This window comes from Archocentrus centrarchus, chromosome 8 (genome assembly GCF_007364275.1).
Source record: "Archocentrus centrarchus isolate MPI-CPG fArcCen1 chromosome 8, fArcCen1, whole genome shotgun sequence".
Classification (NCBI taxonomy): Eukaryota; Metazoa; Chordata; class Actinopteri; order Cichliformes; family Cichlidae; genus Archocentrus; species Archocentrus centrarchus.
In genome coordinates, this window is record NC_044353.1 from 4,325,757 (window position 1) to 4,339,858 (window position 14,102).

A 14,102-nucleotide genomic window follows, 5' to 3' on the forward strand; every position below is an offset into this window, starting at 1 on the left:
CACTTTATCACCATTTGTTTTAGATTGTAGTTTCATTCTCATCCTTTTGTTCCTTGTATGATTTCCTGTTGTGGAAATATTGACCTCTCTTTATGCTTTGGGCAAAAGATTATCAAGAACACGTTTGGCTTCTGTGATCATGCACAAATGCAGTCTTCAAAGATTTTGAAGCTGCAGAGGTAAAATGATGAAATAAATCACGAGTCATGTATCGAATTCACACTTTCAGCAAAATAATGTTGCTTCTTGAGTGAATAGAAAGTGAAAGTAGCAAGATATATAACTTTAATTTAGCATAATAGATATACTCACAGATGCAATAGCTCTTTTACTAATATGATGAGAGTAAACCCACTGCAGTATATGAAGCCTAGTGTTACAGTGATGAGCCTGCAGGGCTGTAAACTGCCAGCATTACCGCTTCACTCTATTCAGCCTACATCTGTGTGTGGTCATCACTCTGACCGGCCGGAGGGGGAATACGTGATGAAACAGGAGGTGGAGATCGGTGAGCTGCTGTAGACAGTGATGAGCCTCTTTCAATAAGCATCAACACCCAGAAAACATCTCAAGGCGAAAGCTCCGAGTATCAAAGAGGCCTGGGTTGAAGCGAGGCCTCAGAAAGCACACAAACACAGCACACTCTGCGATTTTCTTTTAGTTATGACATAATTCGGAAATCATACACCTTCCTGTCACTTCCACTCTGCTTGGAAACAAAAAGCAAGCTTCACGTGAGCTCACTGCACCACTTAGAGCAACTTTGGCCCCAAAACATCCTCTTTTTGTTTCCAGAAACGTGAGCTCGGAATCAATACACGGGGTTGTTTCATTCATAGCGTGCATAGCACACTTTTGTTATTCATTCTTTGTTTCTTTTCCATATTTAAAAAAAAAAAAAAAAGTGCTTCAAGTATAAAGCCATTCATAATAGAGTCATCCTCAGAAAGTAGCTTTTCCCCAAAAAAGATGCTCTCTCCCCAGAAATCTGAACTAACGATCAATAGTTACACACACCCACCCACACACACACACACACACAGTATGCAGGAGACATATCTCCAACTGCATCACAGCTCAGACTGTTTACAGTGGCAACGCTGGAAATATTCATTTACTTTGTATTTCTGTGAAGGTACAAAATACAAGTTAGCAAAACAGCGGGGGATTAAAGTGATCTGCAGTGTGCATCAGTGAGAAATTTAGATTAAAAAAAAAAAAAAAGGAGAAGTGCAAATGCAAAAGCAGAGTGAGCACTGGGCGGGTATTGTTGTGGTGAGAATACAAACCACCGAGGAGACAAAACCAATCTGACTAATCACACATGATCTCAAAGAGAATTAATCAGCAGCTCTGGTTAACAATCTGTAATTATCCTCATTCTGCGCTTAATGCCATTTAATTTATGAAATTCTGCCTGACTTAGATATATAGGCAAGGAAAACAACAATATCACACAAAAAGCGTTTGGAACAGCACAGGCGAGGAAATCATAACGTGTCCCTGAAAGACCCTGAGCATCACTCTCAGACGCAGGGATACAGTTTCTACTGGCAGACGTACTGCATGCTGGGTAGTTTGACAATCAGTGAAAGTTGACGAACATGACTTGTAAAGGTATTAGCGTGGATAATAATCACACCCAAACATCCTGTTTCACCTAAAGGCTGAATAAATCGGACGTGTAAACACAGGCCTCTGCAGCTCCTGGCTGCAGCAACCAACATCAATAAAACACATGAGAGTGGAAAAACCATCAGCTCTGTTCATGCATGTGGGAGGCGCTGCACCACACACACACACACACACACACACACATTCAAACTCACACTGTATATAATGTAAGGGCTGCAACACACTCTGACACATGCGCCACACACGTTCTGCACACCAACTCTTTCCACGCCAGAGCGGTGTGAGTGGAGGAGATACCCACACTTAGTGGTGCGGTACTCACCCAAAAGTACATCATCATGGTGGAATCGGGACAGGTGTGGGCAGACGGGTGGAGGAGAGTGGGGCTAAGCGCTGGGACCAGTCCAGCCAGCGTGGGTGTCAAGAGGAGTCCGAAGGTTTGGACAGAGAGCTTTACTGGTCCCTGTTCCACTGAGGCAGCCCTCCCTCTCAACTGTTCAATGGGGCTTGACTTGAGGTCCCCCACCACTTCTTCTCTTTCGTTTCTTTCTTGACAAGCAGCTTGTTCTTCAGTTAATTTTTAAAAGACCCCTTTCTTTCTCCTCTTCTTCTTTTGAGCCAACACAAGAAAGAGGGGGGAAAAGCAGACGGGAGAAAGGAAAGAGAGCTGGGGAGGTGTTGTAACCTCTTTTTTCTTTCGACACTCTTCCACTCCACTTGCCTCTCCACACCACTCACTTCAAGACTCTCCCTCTGTCTCTCTCTCTCTCTCTCTCTCTCTCTCCCCCCTGTGCCGTCTCTTATTGGTGAATGTGAAATCAGTTGGTACGGCACCGAGGCTCAACTAGAGCAGCAGGAGCAGCAGCCTGCGCTTGACAGCTGCCTCCAGCGTTCCTCCACCGCAGCCGTGTTGCTCTGCATAGAGGAGTGCGCCGAACAAACCAGGATCCTGCAGACGGTACTGTAAAATTCAGCGTCCCGGGGAGGGGGTGGGGGGAGGATGGTTGTGAGGGTGAGGGTGGAAGGGAGGGAGGGAAGAAGGGAGGGAGGAAGGGAGTGGGGGGGGAGGCAGGAAGCTGGGAGTCGTGGTGGAGATCTCTGCGGGGGAGGGGGTGGGAGGGGAGGAGAGTTGTGTTGAGGATGATGCTGGTGATAGTGGAGGACTAACAGATCACTCCTCTTTCTTCTTTTCACTGTCTGCGACTGCGATGAGTTGCACTGAAGTTGTGGCAGTTTTAGTTCATTGAAGAGAAGAAGAAGAAGAAGAAGAAGAAGAAGAAGAAGAAGAAGAAGAAGAAGAAGAAGAAGAAGGCGATGCTGAAGGAAAAAAAGAATCTGAGGGATCTCAGAGAAAACCGTAAAGTATGCCACAGGCAATTGGGAGGCACAGCCTATTTTCCACTTGTTTTCTACTTTTAGTTGCCGAGGTTCTTCATGTGTGCATTTTCTTTTCTTTCTTTTTTTTTTTCCTTCGGTGCGAGCGACGAAACTCTCGATGTGGCGACCGTTCTTTTTCCTTTTTCGCTGGTTTCCATAAAACCCCTTTTTCAGGTGGCGTTGTGGCAGATCAGAGGCCAGATGAAGTTGGTGTGAAATACCTCTGTGTGCCAAGCTATATTACATTACATGCTTTAGTGTGTTTTCCATCTGGCGGCTATAAAGGGGGAGGGGAACGATGAGAGAGCGGGGGGAGGGGTGGGGGGTTGGCTATCTTCTAGACAGCACTGTAACAATGAGCCTGCCTCAGCAATTTTCAAAACATATCATCAATACACGACTGGGAGCTCGCGCTTTTAAATATTAACCCTGTGGCAACCGGGGCAGGCTGTGGAGAGCTCAAGTGGTTTTGCGGCATCCTCTAGAGCTGGATCATCCAATAAAAGATGTCCTGGGGGATGAGCTAATTTGCTGTAGGATCCTAAAGAACATTTGCCAGCTATAGAGAAGATTGGCCTAATGAACAGAACAGATATATGCAGGTTATGTTACCCATCAGTAATTGCCACATAAGGAGCCCGAGTTAGATTTGCAGCTGGCTTTGAGCGAATTGATACACAAGGGGCCTCATTCATATGGTGTAACTGTCATCTTAAATTTATCACCCATTTTATATTTTCCTCCTCCGTCAGAAAAAGCACAAGTGAGCGGTGAAATATGAAATGGCACACAGGCAGTCAAAGAACTGCAATTAGTAACTTTGCAAATATTGTGATGTTTTAGAAGCTTTTTCATAAATCAAGACATGCATCATATAATTCTTATACCGCCCCTCTCTCTCTCTCTCCATCACATCACACAATCAAGTATTTCCATTGCTTTGCACACATGCAATCTTCTTGTTGGTAGCACAGCATGCACATACAAGGCTTCCACATCTTTATATATATGTCCACAAGAAGTCAATGGATTTACATTAGCAATCACAGAGTGGATAACCGCCCCGGTCCTCCATCAATCTCTGATGGGAAATAAAAATGAAATGCACTTCTCAGGCAACTCAGATTAAGGATCACGCTTTTATCAAATACTGAAGTCTATTTCAAGTCGTGCTCATAAATAACTAAGGGGGGAGAGAAGGAGGAAAAGAACGAGTTTGGAAGAAAAAAAAAAAGGAGGACAGACCGGAGAGCGGGGGGGGCAGACGGGTGGGGTTGGTGTGGGTGTAGGCAGACGGCGTCATGGTCTGGAGCTAAGGGCGCTTGGGATTGTAGGTGGAAAAAAAGGTAGAATGTAAGACTCAGCGAGCATTTAAGCATTACATAAACTCTGCATCTCCTTTCTAGGAAGCCAAGTCAGTTACAAAGGGAAGTGGACTACAGGTAAAGATGGTGTTGTTTGGGGTGCAGACTTCATTTCCCGCTCTTCCTGTCACCTCTCTGAGTTGCATTTCTCCCATACTCCACACTACTTACAGAGGATTGGAGTGGCTTTCCCAACCATTTAGATTTCCCACCATAGTCTAGACACTCCCCAGAGACTCTGCCATCCATTATAAAGATGGAGCTTTCAAACTGAAGAGGAAGTGAAGGCCTCACACAGAGAGTGTTCTGCCTAAAATGTCCGTCTGTCTCCGACCGTCACCGGCTCGAGATCTGTTGTCTTAATATTTTATGATGATCTCACCTCTCTTCTGTAGCTCACTGCTACTTACAGAGCATCTTCTGTCAAGCCACACTCAGATCTTGTCATTAGAAAGACTCCAGAGGAGACAATGAGAGGTACTTCCCTCGAGTTCTCACTCTCATCCCTGCAAACTCCCCACGGAGTTCCGGGCTATAGTTACGGCCGCTTCGGCCTTTTCGTCCTCGTTCATCAAACGCTCGGCCCTGCTCTGTGTGGACTGAGCTGGTGCGAGCCCCGGTGGTTTGGCTGAAAAGAGAAAAAAGGGGGTTGCGGCTCCATTCTGACGCTCCTAGGCTGGTTTTCGTCTAATCACACACTTCACTTTATGGAGTGACCAGTTTTACAACTTGGTGGCCGAGGATCGGCAGCTATGCTCGTTTTATCGATTTATGGGTCTTCATCAGCTCCACAGGTGGGTATTGACATTTCTATACAGCACACATCACATCAAGAAAGCACACTGGGAAAGGCTGCGCAGACAGAAACAGATGGATAAATGAAGCTTCTGTAACATTTTTCTCTCCTCTTTATCTCTGTGTCTTTTAAGGGTCCAGATTTCAGTGTATTATAAATTTTTTTTGTGGTGGAAAAGTTTCATATTAGATTTCCATTCCCTCATTATTCTCGCACTGGCAGGAAGTTGCAGCAGTTGCAGGGGTAGAACACTCTGCTAATAATACTCACACGAGAGATTTTTCATATAAAAACATATTAGAATTGGTGATAAGTAGGCTAAGCTTATGTTTGGACTGTGATTTACCATAAAGACAAATGAGATATTGTGTAATGCCATCAAGGCACTCTGGCAGCCAATAAATATGCATAAAATAACAAGAAAAAAAGACAGTGTTACTTAATTCTGTATCTTCTGCTTTCTGACACAGCCTGCATATTTAGCCTTGAAAATGGTAATGTTTTGCTTCCTATCCCTGGAAGATATCATTAAACATCATTTGTAAGCATACATTAGCCTATACGCAGCAAATCGCCCATCTGGTGATTTTGGAACTCAGTGTCTGGAAGACAATAAATTCATTGTATGCTCCCACATAAAGAATCCCACTAAAGTAATGCCTCTGTGTAGACATACGTAGAGTACATTAAACCAAGCCGTGTGCACAGACTGTATGTCGTGTTAATAATGCAGTGTTTACATCTTGGCATTGAGCAGTCAGTACTGGCCTAGGGGTACAAACTGGCAGGGCTGTGCAGTAATTAGGGGCTGTGTGTTAGGGATGTGAAGGCTTGCCGCGTGTCATGCTGATACCACTGCTGGGCAGACCTAGTGTGTCAACAGCAGGCACACTGAGTGCTACACAAGGCCACACCTTTGTGGCGCAGCAGGGAGTCGCACCTTTTACTTCAACAAGTGCTCCCGCAGGCGTGGAGCCGTTACTCAGGGTGCAAAGAAGGGACAGAGAGGACGTTAACCTAATGACAGCAGGGGTTAGGTGTCTTCACAGCACGAGCAACATGTGTGTTTGTATGAATCCTTTAGATTTGTCTGTACTGGGACAATATTAAAATGATTTCTTGTGCTTACCTAAAACTTTTGTGCACGTCACCTTATTTGTGTTACAGTAGATTACTGTTTGTTTTGCATGTCCAAAAGCATTATGGATTATACTTATTGAAGCATTTGTTCCAGCTTAAATTATCCATGTTGCTGTTTAACTAAAGAGACAGACAACCTGGATTAGTTCAAAATATGAAGGCAGTCCTTCATATTGAACATATGAAATATTAATATAGCAGATGTTTAAGAATGGATTCTGCATTATTTGGATTGACGGCCTTTTCAAAAATAGAGTAACTTTGATGCAAAAAGAGATTTAGTCATAAAGATGTGGGAACTGAAAGAAAAGGAGACTGCATACATATTGTGTGTTGGTCTATATTAACTATAATGCAGCCCAATAATTCCTTTGCATTACATCTTTCTTTCTGGCCCCATTTGAGGCCCAAAACTGCAACTACTTAAAGGGCTACTTGAGGCAGACGGTTTATTGCTATAGACTAGAATCATCTGCATGGGTGCAACCGAAGCTAGCCGGCGTTAGCTGGTAACATCCAAATTTGTTACAATATGGTGACATCTGGCTCCAAACAGCCAAGATGGAGATGGTCATTATTATCATCAAAATCCAACAAATATCCATATGTTCATCATTCATGTATTTTATCATAAATACACATCATGTAAGCCCGCCCTACAACGCTATGATGCTGCCATTGGGTAAATTCTTCTTCTTCTTGGAGTCACACGAGGCTTTGCGGTTATTTTCCATCATTTTTCCTTGTGGACGGATTTATTGGAGAAAATGTAAATATGTTAGTAATTAACCATCCTACTCCATTAAATTCTCGGCTTTGAAAAAGGCACTGTGAAGTGACTTTTGAGCCATGAAATATTTTAATCATTTCCCTCCTTCTACTCTTTATAGCTAAGAACAACAGGCACATTTTCCTCAAAAAAAACACTTTCTGTTTAATTAGAAGCCAACGCTCTGTTACCTGTGGCGTTTGATGTCCTTCTTTTAAAGACTTGTTTACCAGCTACGCTGTTTACTGTGCACGCATGATTCAGTGTTACTTTTAATTCGTCAGTGCGTACAATATTAAGTATATATTTCACTGTACAAACTGCTGGCTCTTACAGTCGCAGGGAGAGAGGTTCGGTAGCTTTGCCACATGCAACACGAGCAAACCCAACAGGACTCCTAACAGCCTCTTGCATCTCCGTTTGACATTAATTGATAATCAAACAAGGCTTCACATTAGACATTTATGAGATCAGCTGAATTATCTATTTAATGTAACCCAATTATATGCAACCCTTGTGCACCAATCAACACTAATTCCTGACTCATAAATGACAGCAACGACGACAGATTTAATCAATAATAAACATTGATGAAAACTTGCGACCTGCTTAGAAAGAGGGTAATTAACAAGGAGAAAAAAGGGCTTAGTTGAATTTCATTTTTTTCTTTTGGAATATTGCTCCGTGATCCTCGTGGTTTGCGCCGCTCACAGGAATCTCTTAAGCTCACATTCCACCATCAGCGAGATTAAGCGTAAAACAAACATTCGCTTTCCCTTTGACAATTAGAGATAGACATTTATAATTAATTCTTAATGCAAGCTTCAACTGCTCCAGCTCTTTATTTAAACCTTGTAATTTTTTGAAAACTCTTGCTGTAAAATTAAATTTCATAAATGATTTAGTTAGCCTTTTTCCACTACAACCTACATACCCAGCATGCCTCAACTGGGGAAGAACTGAATCCATAGGTGGCCTCACCTGCATTTTAAGGCCAGGGGAGACATCTTTGTTATGCTTTTTAAAAAGTCTAATATGAAATATGTGCCGGGTTCTCCTCGTCTCTGAAATCCACAGCAGAGGATTCACATCCAGGTCTTAACCTTAACTAACACATGTCAACAGAGCAGGCATCAAAAACACCCATTACAAGCTTCGGGGAATTCCACACCTGTTCGATTCAACAGAACCGCACGAAATTCTTCTGACAAAATGAAGGTAAGTGTGCACAGAGGGGCCTGCTGCTCTTACCAGTCTTGTAAAGAGGGGCACTCCCAAATGCCAGAGGTGATCGTTCAGCAGTCCGCTGTATACCACGTTCCCAAAGACAGCAATGCTTCCTGACTTACACAATGTGTTTCCTGCAGGGACACACACAGAAACACAAGCAGGCATCATTGAAACGGACAAGAAGCAGCAGAGGGGCCCCTGAATGCAACCTGATCACAAATAAATTAATTAAACAAAAAAAAAACAGCAATTCAATCACAGGAAATCATTGCACAGGAAGAGACATAATAGAGAATCCAACATTGATTGTTATAAATATTGATTTTGAGGTTTATTGACCTTACACGTAGTAAGGAATACAGATAGGTTACACAACCGGGTCACACTGATCTATCAGCACGATGCAAGTAACCAAGTGAGGTGCAGTACATGTACATGCAGGAAAACTGTGGGAAACATTTACACCTGAAAAGGACCTCTGAGCTGACCATCATCACAGTTAAAGCATATCCTCTGTAGCAGCCCAAAAGTACATACTCAAAATAAAACAGTTATTGCTCCTAAACCTCTGTGATTACAGCCTCGACTCCGTCCTCCTGTGAGATGTAACACTTCAGGGACTACTACTAAAATGTCACAATAAGCGATACATGATAGATGCACTTCACAGAGACACATCGTTACGGCAAAGCTTCAATTTGTCAGAAATTTACAGTTCTGTTTTGTTCTATTGCCATGTTGATATTGGAACCATGAGAATAATGTACACAAATAAAACAGTTTTATAGCAAATGTAAGTTCTAGAGGTTGAGTGCATATTTATCCACATGCTATCCAAAATGTGCCTTTGTAATCTGTCAGCCATACTGCAGGTTACTAAGTGCAACTCTGACATAAAATTTGCATGTTTTTTGGTGTTTAATTCAAAAATCAGGGGACTGTTGAAAAATTGATTTTTAATCTCAACAGAGCGCTAAAGTCACTTCCTGTCTAGCGAATCTTCCGACACGTCCTCTGCAGCTCTGCAGTTCCCACCGAGGGCGTCCTCACCTTTACTTACCGTGATCTGAAATAAACGAGCAGCCGCCGCAGCGCCCGATATTACAGTCTGCACCGTTTGAGACTCAAAGTTAAACAACAATTAATTTGTTGGTCCCCCTGCCTACTTGTTCCCATTAAGTTTTAGCGTGTGCAAATACATCTTTGGTCAGCTCCAGATCCAATTTAGAAGGGGCAGGGGGGGCGGGAGGGGGTGCTTATGTATGATTACAACATCCTCAGGTTACAACAGGTGTGCACAAAAAAAAGCAAACAGGACGCTAACACAACACAAAAAAGTCCAGCAAAGATGAGCTCTGACTGAGAATACAGCATTATTACATACTTAGTGTGGTATTAATCCATTTATTTACTTTTATTCTGCATTATTGTCTTTCAAGGATAATATAAACATACCATATGCATAAAAATAAAAGTGGGGTACGCCTACCCTTTCTGGGGTCTCAGTATATAATGCAAATACTAAGTAGATCATTAGTATGTGTTTATTGATATCCACTGATGCGCTCATCTACACCCCCCCCCCCAATCTATTCTTATGGCTCTCCACTGGACTGACCTCAGTATATAATGCAGGATTGGGTGAAAGTGGAGTATGCAGATTGTTAAAGGCCACCAACAGCATAAATATTAATAAACAGTGGTACACTGCACTGTTTAAAGTTTAATGAAATTTGATAAAATTAAAGTAATGTAAATACAATATCAGTTTGGCACCAATCACATACGGTCCTAAGTGAGGTTTATCACCTATTTGGGGAAATAACAGATTCAAACCAGGAAGAGCAGACGGGGGGGGGGGGGGGGGGGGGGGGGGGGGTTCAGAACATGGCTGAATAAAGGCTTAAATAAATCAGGGGACCTTTAAAGCGAATGAGTTTTAATGTCCTTTGAACAACTGGTAAGCAAATACAGTCTGCCTAATAAGCATTTTTTTAAGTACTTACAGATCAGAAGTTTTGTCACTACCTCACTGAAATCTACAGCTGAACCTCCACTTTCTACTGTAGAGTATAAAGCCGTTCACCATCATCAGAGTAGAGGTCGACTTTAGCCTTAAAAGAAAATAGTCTTTCATATTTCCGAGCATGGAAAACTGATCTGCAAACAGAAATCTCTGAGGATGAATGGAATAACTCATGTCTACTGGACCAAACGCAAACTATTAACACAAGGTTTAGATTAGTACAGTACAAATGGTTATTCAGAACCTGTATCACTCCTGTAAAACTTCACCATTTCAATTCAAATATTTCTGATTTTTGTGTTAAATGTAATACAGATGAGGGTACTCTTTTCCACTGTATGTGGTAATGTACAGATCTTCAAACTTTTTGGAAGGAGGTTACTGTGTTTACCTCTCATCTGATTGAACAGGACGGACTGCAAACTTTGCTTACTACACATTTTTCCTGATGGTTTTAAAGGACGTACAAAGAGAAAGAAGCTCGTTAGTTTCTGCCTTCTTCAGGCTAAACATGTGATCGCTTTGAACTGGAAGGACAGAGAAAGAGCAAAGATAAACCAGTGGATCAAACTAATGTGCAACAACTTGGCACTGGAAAAAACTGACTTATAGCTAAAGGGAAGCTTGAAGACTTTAAAGGTATTTGGTTACTCCGTCTACATCTTGTTAAACCCAGTGACATGTACGTAAACTCAGTTTTATTTTACGTTGACAAAGTGAGCTCTGGGTTTTTGGGTGGGGGACAGACTACAAGGTTTGTTTTCTGCTTTTTATCCCCTTTTTTCCCATGTTTTTCATTTGTTTACGTAACAGGAAAATTGTAATAAAAATAATCTTTTGCATGCCTAAACATGTGCCACTTTGACAGGTTTGAATCCACAGGGAGTTGTAGTGTAAGTAAATCAACATTTGGACATGAAGTTCAGTTTGGGATTAAGTTTAATCTCGTGCAGCCATAAAGGACCAGGAGCTGAACATTGTGCAGTTTCTTTGTGAATTGCTCAGCGTGTTGTTGTGTATCGCCTCTGCCATTTTTTAAATATATTTTTTTTTTCCAATCGAACTTTTGTGTTGTGTGCCGTGATGTATGCGTACAATTTTAAGTTTGTTGTGTTTTGCTGATTTTTGTTTATTTTATTGCCCATCGAAGGACGGCCAAAGCCAATTAACTTATGCCATAAACGCTATGGTGCTGTATGTATCACAGATTCCTGCTCCACACTGCTCCCTGCACAAATGAAAATTAAACCTTCTTCTATTGAGGAATCACTTACTGTTGAATAAGTGAACTGGAAGCGAACCCAAAGGATCCTGAACACTTTGGGGTGTATATGAGGTTTTCGCAGTTGCATAACAACAGTTGCATGCTTGGCAGATACACAAAATCACCAGCAAACTGCCAAGCTTACTGTATCACGGAGAGCATCATCCTTCTTTATAAGTCATGTTCAGTGCCACCGAGCATCACGGTTCGCCCTCTCAAAGACGCTCTTAATTAGCTCGGTGCCAATGAGGTGCCTTCACAAACAAACACACACACACACACACATGCATGGCATGCATGCCCACACACATGGCCCCGAGAGTGTGATGTACCGCACTCTGATGTCCCTATGAATGTGATGAATGCAGCTTATGGAGCAGGCAGCACAGAAAACCCAGGTCTCCATTGTAATTTCTGCACAATGGAACGCTGCAAAGGCACACCAGGGGTGGAGTGAAGCAGTGCTGACAAGCAGCACATGCATTATTTAAAAACAAAAGTAAAAAATGCCCATTAAAGTGTCAGTGGTGCTTTCGGCAGTGCTGGCTTGGGCGCGGTGTGCGTATTACTGTTATTAATGGGCCAGGCGTGGGGGGCATTGCTTCGGTGTGATTGCTGTGCTGCTGTTGCTATCCGCGGTTCAAGCCTCCCCTCTTCCTCTTTTTTTTTTTTCCCATTTCTTCTCTGTGTGTGTGTGCGAGGAAGAGAAACAGATAAAGCGCATGATACAGACAGAGACAGAGAGACACCAAGAGACCCTGAGTGCACAGTCAATGAGCTCCTACAGCTAATATCATTTCACATTATTGAATGCATATTAAGGCAGAGAGACCTTGTCAGATAAATAGGAGCACCAGTGCTTATATCAAATTCTGATCTGCCTTCACGGCCATGTCTAAAAAATGCTGGGAATGTAGTCAGCATATTGAAAATAAGTGCATACCATTTTTCTTTGCAGTTTAACATCAAGGGCTATACATTACCGCTACTGACACAGCAGAATGAGGTCATTGTGCATGTTGTAATTACAGCTGGGTAAACACTCTGCTCTCTGCTGCAACATTGGAAACACAGAGCGCTGCAGGACTGATACAAAAAAAGAAGAAGAGGAGCAGCACAGACACTGACGACTTTTAAGCTCTTAAATATTGGAAAATACTTGCATCACTGGGAATAAATAAATTGAACACAATGATCATGGGTCCATGATCAATTCCAGAGTGATGCAATACATTGAAATCAATCAGCACGCTGGGTGTAATGCAGCGCACAAATAATACATACTCATCCCTGACCTATTCTTCTAGAACCAGTTTGTTATAGTTTTATTGATGGTGTTTATATGCAGGAGATAGAGCACATAATCAAATTTTCCATATTTGCATGTAGAAAATGTCACATAAAAGAGACAACTTAATTTTCCCCCTCACAAACTCTGCAGAACTCTGCAGCCAGTGAGCTTCTATTTATTTATTTTTTATTCCTTTTTTTTTTTTTCCCTTTATAAAAAATGCATTCAAAGCTGCCTATTTGTACCGATGGACCATCTGTATTTTTCTTCAATTTAAAAAAATGGAGCCTAACTAGTGACATGTTGCCTAGTGGTTCGAGATGAGCTGTTCATACTGTTTTTTTTTATGTTAATCCTGCTTTTTGAGGGCCTGTCTCAGCAGTTGGGTGTTCTCTCATCTGCAGACTTGACAGCATTGAGCCCAACCTCTGATTAATTATTAATTGTGTGATTAAAGTATGTGTTTGTGGGGGTATTTGAGTGTATGTGTGTGGCTTGCAGGGAGGGGTGGAACGTGCAGTGCACTTTGCATTATCTACAACTCTGAGTTTTTATTTCTCGCATTTCACAGCAAGAGATTTAACTGCAGGCATCAAATTTAATACCCAAATCACCGTGCATGTACAATACCTGCAAGAGCAGAAAAAGGGAAGGAGAAAGTATTGTTTTATTAAGTGATGCCTTGTTGAGTCTGGCTCAATATATGGAGAGTTTGGTCCACATAGATTCCAAGGCTTACGCGGCTATCAGTATTTCAGGATTGAATCTGCTTATAAATTATTCTAAATGCCAACATTCAACCTTAAACCTGATCATTTTCAAACTTTTCTAAAGAAGAAAACACAAATGTTCACTCGGATAAAAGCAGATTCAGTTCAAATATTTATTAGATTTGCCCCATATATGCAATCAGGAAAGTGTAAACATAGTTTCATCAAGGTAAACACTAAATTACAGACTGAATGAATTAAAGGGATGAGTTAAAAGTTTCACCAGTGCGGCTACAGTAACCAAGAGTCATAATAATTAATCTAAAAAACAAAGCCATAAGCTTTTATGGTGCATTTATCTGAAAGCAAAAACTGATTTATATGAAAATACATAGTGCTAGATCTGAAATATTTAGAAGGATTATTACCCAACACTAAAACATTTATAAAAGACTTTTAAAGCTGCCAAATATCCCTCAGTTCCAGCTTTTTAATTGGGA

At 41.8% G+C, this 14,102-nt stretch overlaps 1 protein-coding gene across 2 annotated transcripts in view; it reads right to left on the minus strand.

Moving 5' to 3' along the window:
* The window catches only part of LOC115783977 (RNA binding protein fox-1 homolog 3-like), a 266,321-nt gene that overhangs the window by 115,905 nt on the left and 136,314 nt on the right, over positions 1 to 14,102 (minus strand). For both annotated transcript variants that reach the window (XM_030735008.1, XM_030735007.1), the window contains exon 3: positions 8,333 to 8,442. In XM_030735008.1, coding sequence (XP_030590868.1) covers positions 8,333 to 8,442 — 110 coding nt within the window. The remainder of the gene's footprint in view (positions 1 to 8,332; positions 8,443 to 14,102) is intronic.